We start from the raw sequence: 9476 nt of genomic DNA, 5'->3' as shown, positions 1-9476 counted from the left end.
TTTTTTTTTTTTTTTTTTTGTCAGGTTCTTTTGAATGCTATGGGTAAGGTTGGATTGGTGTCCCTTGAAAGCCTTAGAGGAAAAAGAAGGGTTGTTTCATACAAGAAAGCATTAATCAAAGGGGCTGTTATTCTTCAATCACCACTAAACCTAAAAGTCTAAGATGATTAGTTACGGTTAATTTAATCTTGTATCAATACTTTAACAATCCTCATTTGTGTTCTTGAAAGTTTGTTGAAGACCCAACAAGTGATTATCAATATTAATTGGAGAGAAATTGACACTAGAGGTTTGTACGCAGGACCTTCTATTTTGTTATCATGTTTAAGTCACCATTGAACCCAAAAGCTTAAGTGGATGAGTTACAATAAATTTAATCCTTTATCAATACTTTAACAGGTATGAGTTGTCATCAGCCTTAACCGAGTGCCTCCCTAAGCCAACAATACCTAGGTTTAGAAAATGGGACTAAAAACAAGATTTGAGGGCAAGAAATGGTTTGCACCGGATGTAGTAGGTCACGTTATTACAAAGGTCTTTCTTAAGGGGACACGAAACTTGACATTGATTCAAAGATGGAGTTCGCGTTTGATCTCTCAACTATGGTATCATTGAGAAGTTGGTGGGAGGATTGAAGGTCTTCTAGTAACCTTCGATCATTGGTCGACGTGTTTAAACTATGGATTGCTGAAGTGGGGCCCAACCCCTTTTAGATTTGAAACATGTGGCTGCTCAAAAACCATGTGATTTGAAACATGTGATACCCTTTCTTGGGGGTCTTGACTTGTCCACCATCTCAGCTGACGATTGAGTTGTCTTGGACACATCGTTTTCTCTTGGGGAGATCAGTAGAGTTGTTTTTGGTTTTGATCGAGATAAATCTCCTGGCCTTGATAGTTTCCCAATAGCGTCTTTTCAGGACAAGTGAGCTTGTTTGAAAGACAGACGATACCTAGAAAGTGTTTTGTGAGTTTATGAAAGAAGAGTTGTGGGCAAATCCATGAATGTTTGTCTGGCCTCTAAAATTAAGGGATGAAAAAGGTCCAAGATTTTAAGCTTATTAGTTTAATTATTAATGTGTATAAAATTTTGGGCATGTTCTTGGTAGATAGACCTGGGAAAGAAAACAATTTCAGATTTTCGAGTAACCTTCATAGTCAATAGGAAAATAAACCTTAGATTAGGCACTTATGGTCAATGAGGCCATTGAGGAGACTATTGAAGCCGTAAGCACGAGAGGGTTATTTTCAAGATTGATTTGAAAAGGCTTACGAACACATGGAATGAGATTTCTTGGACAGTCTCAGCTAAAAAGGAGTTTTGGGTACAGTTGGAGATAATGGATGTGGAATGAGATCGGTTTTGGGTACAAGATTGATTATCTTCTCGGTCAATCCTTAGTGATATCTCTGTTTACTTGTCATTCTTTAGGATCCCTTGAAGGTATGCAATACTCCCAGAGACTTATGCATAAGTTTTTTATGGGAAGAGGTGGAGGAAGGGAATGGTCCTAACTAGGTTAGTTGGGAGGAGGTTGTGACTAATACAGTGGAGCTTAGGGGTTTGGGTACATAGAATCTTAGGCGCAAAATGAGGCTTTGTTGGCTAAATGGTTGTGGCACTTTCCTCGTGACTTGGACAGTGTGTGGCATAAGGTTATTGTGAATAAATATATTCTTCATGTATTCGTTCATTTATTTGCAATGAAAGCTTGGCTTTAAAAAAAAAATTGCAAATTATTTAATGGGTACCTAGAAATTGGAAAGGAGGTGATAGAATGCTGTGAAACATATTGTGTCTGAAGGGTTTGGCTATGAATTAACTCTAGTTGGAGAAGCTTTTTCCAGAATTTTTTGTTGGCCCGGGTGGATTCTAATTGGGGGAATTTAGTAAATTATTTCTTGTTTTCCCTTGTTTTTATTTAAACTTCATAAATTTTCAATGTATCATTGAAAAATTCATATTTGTTTTAAATAATTATTGAAAAGTCCTTTTCAAATGTGAATAACATTTTAATTCGCTCAACATTTATTATTCTTTTCATTTATTTTGTCTTTTGAAGATCTACATATAAGAACCAAAAACATGGGCACAATATGGACACACAAATATGGGGACACGTTATTTTCCAAAAAGTAGGACACACACATGTTAGGGATATTTTGCATGTTCCCATAGTTTCTTCTTGATCCATCAAGCCCTTGCCTTCACCCAACTTATTCGAATATATTTCGTTTTGGCATAAAATCCTTTGCAGGTTGAGTTACTGCTTGGAAAAGCGTACTCAGATTGGGGACATGTTAGTGACGCTGTATCTGTTTATGATCAACTCATCACCAGTCACCCTAATGATTTCCGTGGTTACTTAGCTAAGGTTTCTTTCTCTCTCTCTCTCCCTCACTCACACACCAGACGAACAATTTTTTCATTTCTACAAATTTCATGTCAAAGGCTTTTTTTCTTTTTTTTTTGTGTGTGTGTGCGTGTATACTATGTTCCTGTCAAAAGAGAAAGTAACGATATTATGATGTTACTCCTTTATTGCTCGTTAAAATTATTATTCTGGGCTTTTTTATACTTTTTTCCAATGCTTCTATCTTCTTAGCAACAATATACTGCTACTTAACCAGTTTCGGTTACATGGAAATTTTGAGAATGAAGATCTGGGTTAGGAAATGGGTCATGTTTGCATGTAGCAAATTGGATTTAGAATCAATTTTGGCTTTAGCGTATAAAACATTGATGCTGTATGGCAATGAAGTATTGTTAGAATATAATTACTTGTTTCTAATGTTTTGTAGCTTTTTCTTTCCCAGATATTTACTTACATTGGGATGTTTTGGGCAGGCTATAGTTTTTTTTCTTCTCTCTCTTACTCGTGGAATTTGTATTTCTAGAGCATTAGTCGTTAGGAATAATAGCCCTCCACAATGGTATGATATTGTCGATATTGTCTACTGTGAGCATAGCTCTCATGGCATTACCTTATACCAATAGAGATGTATTCCTTACTTATAAACTCATGATCATTCCCTAAATTAACCCACGTGGGACTCCCTCCCAACAATCCTCAACATTAGTCTATTTTCATTTTCTTAATAAAAAGTCTCGTTTCTTGTTAAAAAAAAAAAAACATGTTTTCAATGAGGGAGGTCTCGTTTCTTAGGCATTTAATATCCATGTTTGTATTTCAACCCTTTTTTCTTTAAATTTCGTCTTCAAGTTCACTTGCTTCATGATGATATCATTAATTTACAACAAAGAGGTATATCAGCATTCTTTAATGATGCTTCACAGGGAATTATTCTAAAGGAAAATGGCAGCGCTGGGGATGCTGAGAGGATGTTCATCCAAGTGAGTACAATAGTATCTATGGTGATTTTTTTTAAACATACATTATAATATTCATCCGTTTCCAAATTATTTGCATAGCCAAAGTGATATTATCTGCACAATACTAATTTTTCATAGCTCTATTTACACAGTGCATGAAAGACTTAACAAATATCTAAACATCTTACCGAAAAAAACAAGTATATAAACATAACTGTTCTTATTTCAGGCTTAGTAGGTTGTTGATGTTAGTTAACAAGTAGTATATAAACCAATGAATTCTAGACCCTGAACGAAGTGTACGTTAATTCAGTAGGATGACATTCTATGTTCTTATTTCAGTTGCTATTAATTTTACATTACATTACAATTTGCAATAAAAATGGGTATGTGCAGGCCCGATTCTTTGCTCCGGAGAATGCTAAGATGCTTGTAAACCGGTATTCTAGATGACCTTAGCATCCCATTATACACAATTATCACCACAAGGTTTTTGGTTCAACAAAATATATGTTCTATTATTTGCGAAATTCTGAATCACAGAACTGAAGAACATAAAGGGTGCGTTTTGGTGATGTACACAATTTATTGAATAGATAAGCAAGTTGTATTTCATGTCAATCTTAACAGACTTAGAAATACAAAGGCCAATCCTTCTGTTTCAGTCATAAGCCAATTATGAATATTGAGATCATTAATGCTCGCAATAATTTTATGCCAACAGGAATCAGGGTCACATACAAATCTCCATCCCCATTTAAGAATGAAAAAGACATGATTTATGATTTGTAGTATAGTTGTATCATGCTCTTGGTACTCATGAAAATAAATAAATAAAATAAAATGAGAGGTACTCTTTCTTGAGTTAACTATACAATTCATTAGAATGAATGAAAAAAAGAAAATGGAGAAGCGTTCCAGTAGCATCAAAGAAATCATAGATTTGACATGTGACTTGGACGACATGTGAAATTTGTCAAGCATGTGACTACAACTAGACCCATCGGCAAATCTTCCATGAAATCATAGATTTGATAGACTTTCTTGAGATACTCCATCAAATCAAGGGGCTATAATGAGCTTCGAACTTCTCATCAGGATCTCGACAAAAGCCCTAGACATGGAGGTCCATAAGGGGGGTCGAAACACTAATTTAGTTTCTGTTTTTGTTCTCTTTTGTGGCCATCACATCAAGCTCATCCTAAGTTTAATCAAGTTCTACTCAATCTCTCTATTTGGAAGAAGGTGTAATGACGCGTCTCATTCTCTACATTTATACTGTTATTTTATTTAGTATAGTGAGCTAAATATCTTCTGAAAAAAATTAAAACATGTGACCATAAATAGGAAGAAAGTCTCATGTAAACAACTTTAGTTTACTTTGATAGAAGTGCAAGTTTCATTGTCAACTTAAATCGATTCACTTAATACAATATATATGAAACTGAAAAGCACATGTTTTCATAAGACTTTGTTTTTTTTTACCTACACTAGCGGATAAAACCTTTAAAGTCATGAAAGTTGTTTTGTTCTTCACCTAAGTTTAGTTAACCATGGGCAAAGTCGTTTTTGTTCTTCACCCAAGTTTAATTAACTATGGGCAAAGTCGTTTTTGTTCTTCACCCAAGTTTAATTAACCATGGGCAAAGTAGTTAATTAACCATGGGCAAAGTAGTTAATTACTCAGACTCCTAAAAGTACCTAAAAAAAATGGTTGAATTGGTGTTAAACTTTACTTACAATTACAAATGTCAAAATGGATAGGTTGCGAAAGAAATCATCAAACATTTTCCACCACACAAAATTCGTAGCAATCACCAACAAGTATTACTTCATACAATAATTTGTAAATTTATAAATATTTACGCTTCGATTTCATTTTCGCTTTATTTTAATTTCAATATTCAAAACCCACAACATTTTCAACCACAACAGTAACAACTTTTTCTTGCAATCTTAGAGGAGATTTTTCTTTGACTTGAACTAGTGTGAACATCATTCTCCATTATTACTTATTACATACCGTTGAATTGTCCTAGATTGTGAAACCCTTCTAAGTTGGTGACAGATTTTAGAAATCAGCCGTCATTCTTGGGAAGTTCGTTCAGAGAGACACATTTAACCAACACATGGCTGGATGAGAGTCGCTCACGAAGTCATCAATCGATCATTTGGGATACGCCGCCGCACTTGTTTTAGCCTTTGTTTAATGCTCTGTTTTATTTCTGTTCCCCAAAAATATACTGAACTGCTAATTGAATAATGGCGGCTTTAAAACCTCATGCAATGAACTTAAATTACTGGAGGCAATGCATATAAACGATGGCATTTTTCATAGACTGTACTAACTAATATTGTTATATTATTCAAAGCCACACCATTTTGTTGTCTTCAAACGAAAACAAGAAACCAGAAGAACTAACGTACTAGAATTCATAGATTTAGGCATTGCAGAGCAGCAACAATTGGCAGTAGAACTAGGCCTGTCCTATCAACCTGCTGTTTAGATGAGGTGGTGAGAGTTGATCAAAGGAAACTCTGCACGCACCAGATAAGCAAGCAACTCTAACCTGGCCAGTCATTCATTCATTCCATTCCTACTGATCTTCACAGTTAACATCATCATCAACCATTTATATATACATTAATATACATACATACAGCTCATATACCATTAACTACGAATCAAGCAGTTGAGTTGACAACAGAACTACTTCAACCAAAGAATCGAACCCGCCTATCTTGTGTTTTGATTCATTTGCATCCACCCGCAACTTCCAAACTCCTCAAGCTGCTGAAGCTTGGCTTTCTGGACCCAACAGATCAGATTTAGCGGTTGTAAAATAATATAGATATAGATATGTAAAGCAACCAGCTCAAACTGATTGGAGACTCAGATGAACATTTAATTCGTAGAATACTAACCAATGTTGCATTTAACAGAATTCATAGAACTCGAGATATGCATTTTTCAATTTCACGTGTAGTTAGTGAGGTTGATGATCTATTCTGCTGATATGGAGTAGCAAAAAAGTTTGTTAGGCTAAGATATAAACGCACCTTCACTCAACAATTGTTCAAGTCGAGCAACTATGTGTTTCCCGTAAGTATATTTCTTCAAAGCTTGAAGATGACCTCTGATACGATTCAACAGTATCTCTCGCTGTTCATCATTGCATATTTCAATTATCTTCTGAACAACATAATTTGCAAACTGGTCTTTCATCATTGCCTGAGACGGTGAACGAGGAAAAAAAATCAGTTACAACCGAGTATCAATTTGCATCACATTGGGAAACTTGAAGAATGAATGGATATTGTAGTATTTGAAGTTTACATTGAAATAAACAAACTACTATGGGAAAGATAAGCAGGTCAAAGATTACATTTAAATGCTTAAAGAACACAAATAACAAAATGCTTTTACCCTATTTTGCATATCATATGGAAAAGAAACATACTCAAAAATGTAAAGAGTACCGCTATTAAATTCCTAAACAACTTGTAAATCTGGTCAGAATCATTTTCTTGAAAGATTATCACCAAAAATACCAAGTAATTAGTTGTACAAAGATTCAGTAGGGTGGACAGACACTGTTGACATAGAAGAAATAATTTTTATATTCAGATCAAAATTTCATGGCCGTAAGAACACTAGAATCATAAATAAACATCCCCCAATTTGCCCAAGAATGAAAACTACAGTTCTTACATGCAAGACACCATTCAAGAACATGCAAGTAACCACAAAGATAAAGTTGAGTACCGAGCTAGGTTACTTGAGATATTTGATAGGAATAGGGAGTAAGAGTTGAGACTTAACGGGAAACAATAAGGACACTCACAGAAGTATTTGGTACTCCGAAATTAAATGGCAGAGAAAAGTTTTAGCAGTGTAATGGATCAGGCATCTGAGCATATGAATGCATAATGCTTTATTGAGTGTTTCATAATGGTGATAGAGGAACAGAACCAAATAACTATCATATCTTTTCTTAATATCTTGAACATGCTTAAATGACATACCAACAAAGTATCATTTTCCTCAGATTGCCCCATAATTTCCTCAATTATCAACTCTCTTTCAGTCGTATCACCATGCTCCAAGCACTTTTCAACGACATTTGATGCATATTTATGCTGGCTCATCCGCACAAATTTTCCAGCCAACTTGCTGATAATTTGACTTCTTTCACGACGCATTCCCCTCTCAAGAACATGCTGTAGCAATAAAACATAAATTACACACACATTGCATAAAATGCTTACTCACGTGAAAAAAAAAATTAAAAATACTAAAAAGACTGGAGAGCAATGTATGATTAAACCAACTTCCAATGGACAAACTTGCTTGAAAATCTTTTGCAGTTTTGCCTATAACAAACATGCTAATAATATTTCATCGGAAAGAAGTATGCAACTTATAAATTGGCATATTTTATTAGACCTATAAATCTGATGAAGTAAATTATTCAAAACATGTCAATATTTAGTAACTGATACCCTAAGCAAAGTAGGAATATTAAAGCGGCATAATATGACCTTGGCTTCCTCAAAAGTTATCATCATCCGTACACTAAGACTCGTGATGAGTAAAATAGGAACCACTTTAAGAGATTTGATATCTTGGCAATTGATACCAATCTGGCAACATAACCTCGCAAGAATTTGATTTTGTTACAATGTTTTGCATCATATCTGAAATGACACAGATGGTTTACAAATTTTGATTACTAAAAATTTCAATGTTGTATGATGACCTTACCAGGAAACAAGTCATTATAGGACCTAAAAAGCTTTATCTACATCCCGGAATACTCCAATACAAACATTTCCATGAGTATATTATGTGGAAAGACCAATCCGCTGTCACCTACATCTAGTAATGGTGGTGGTAGTGATAATAATAAAAGAATGATCTGATTTAGGTATCTCCATAACCAGCAAATTAAAGATAGCAAACCAAATAACCGAGATTCTAGAAAATAAATAATTTATCATTTTAGCAACATAACTAAATTCATCATTGCCATCAAGGCGATCTGCTTGAGTGGAAGGAGATAGAGAAAGACACACAGGGAGGACACACTGAGATATATGGATATTTAACCATCAGAATGTAATTAGATAGATCATTCGTAAGATATTTTATTCCTAATTTCCAGCCCTGAAAATCAAATGTTTCTTTATGAACGTAATGCAAATGGAAATTAGGTCTTAACAAATTCACGGAAGAGGATCGCATAGTAGAAAGGGAGAGAATAAAAAGGACCAAGTAAAAACTAAAACCTGAATGACATAGTTGCCATATTGATCTTGAGCAAGAACATAAACAGAGTCCAATATTTCGTCCACTATACACTGACTCTGGGCCTCATCTGAACAATGCTCCAAAATTCTCTGTTGCCATATCGAAAATGAAAAACAGAACCAAAATCAAATCACATCAAATTTTTTTATTTTTCCATTAAAAAGAAAAAATAAATAAAAATAAAGAAGAGACATAACATTAAGTTCATCATATGACACAATCAGCTCATATTTTGTGTTACCTGGATAACACGGCAGCCATATGGATGAGTTGAAAGTGTGGCAACTTGACCTTCAAAAGAAGAAATGATAAAACCAATTTCTTCTGAAGGAACACATTCTATACACTTCTGTATAACATGATTCCCATTTTGATCACGGACGCATCTCATAACATGACCATCAAGTTCACGCACTAGATGTGTTTTTTGATCCAGTTCAATAACTTCAAGTGCCTAAAGAAGCATCAGGCATATGTGAAATATTTATGGAAATATTAACATAAACTCACCATACAACAGTAGATGATAGAATCAGAAAGAATTCCTGATGCGACAGCAGATGGTATCACTAGGCAAAACTCCCCAGAAACATTTTGAAAAAAAAAAAAAGCAATTTTATTTCCTCCTTTATTCAAAATAATCTCCATTCATAGTTTCTTTAAGTCATATTCGCTCTATATTTTCTACAAACTAGTGAGACTCCCATTAAAAATAGTTCATCAAAAACTATATAAGAGAACTCAGAAAGACTTGCCTAATAGAATATTCCAGAAGTAGTTAGTACAAGTATTGAGTTTTGGTTACTAGAAAAAAAAAAAAAAAAAAAAAAAA

The 9476-nt window shown here is 34.3% G+C and overlaps 2 protein-coding genes across 4 annotated transcripts in view; one reads left to right on the top strand and one right to left on the bottom strand.

The window, feature by feature from the left end:
• LOC111457503 overlaps positions 1-4027 on the top strand; it is a 24370-nt gene extending 20343 nt beyond the window's left edge. For both annotated transcript variants that reach the window (XM_023099727.1, XM_023099726.1), the window contains exons 14-16: positions 2258-2374; positions 3298-3354; positions 3730-4027. In XM_023099727.1, coding sequence (XP_022955495.1) covers positions 2258-2374; positions 3298-3354; positions 3730-3786 — 231 coding nt within the window. In that variant the 3' untranslated portion in view covers positions 3787-4027. The remainder of the gene's footprint in view (positions 1-2257; positions 2375-3297; positions 3355-3729) is intronic.
• A 1620-nt stretch (positions 4028-5647) lies between these two features.
• LOC111457502 (pumilio homolog 5) overlaps positions 5648-9476 on the bottom strand; it is a 9776-nt gene continuing 5947 nt past the window's right edge. For both annotated transcript variants that reach the window (XM_023099724.1, XM_023099725.1), the window contains exons 6-10: positions 8886-9098; positions 8623-8733; positions 7360-7554; positions 6394-6565; positions 5648-6142 (exon numbers count right to left, since the gene is read on the bottom strand). In XM_023099724.1, the coding sequence (XP_022955492.1) occupies positions 6120-6142; positions 6394-6565; positions 7360-7554; positions 8623-8733; positions 8886-9098 (714 nt within the window). In that variant the 3' untranslated portion in view covers positions 5648-6119. The remainder of the gene's footprint in view (positions 6143-6393; positions 6566-7359; positions 7555-8622; positions 8734-8885; positions 9099-9476) is intronic.

Source organism: Cucurbita moschata, unplaced genomic scaffold (genome assembly GCF_002738365.1).
Source record: "Cucurbita moschata cultivar Rifu unplaced genomic scaffold, Cmos_1.0 Cmo_Scf00020, whole genome shotgun sequence".
In the NCBI taxonomy this organism is placed as follows: domain Eukaryota; kingdom Viridiplantae; phylum Streptophyta; class Magnoliopsida; order Cucurbitales; family Cucurbitaceae; genus Cucurbita; species Cucurbita moschata.
Note: the sequence above shows the minus strand (reverse complement) of the source record. Positions and strands in the feature narration are given on the sequence as shown.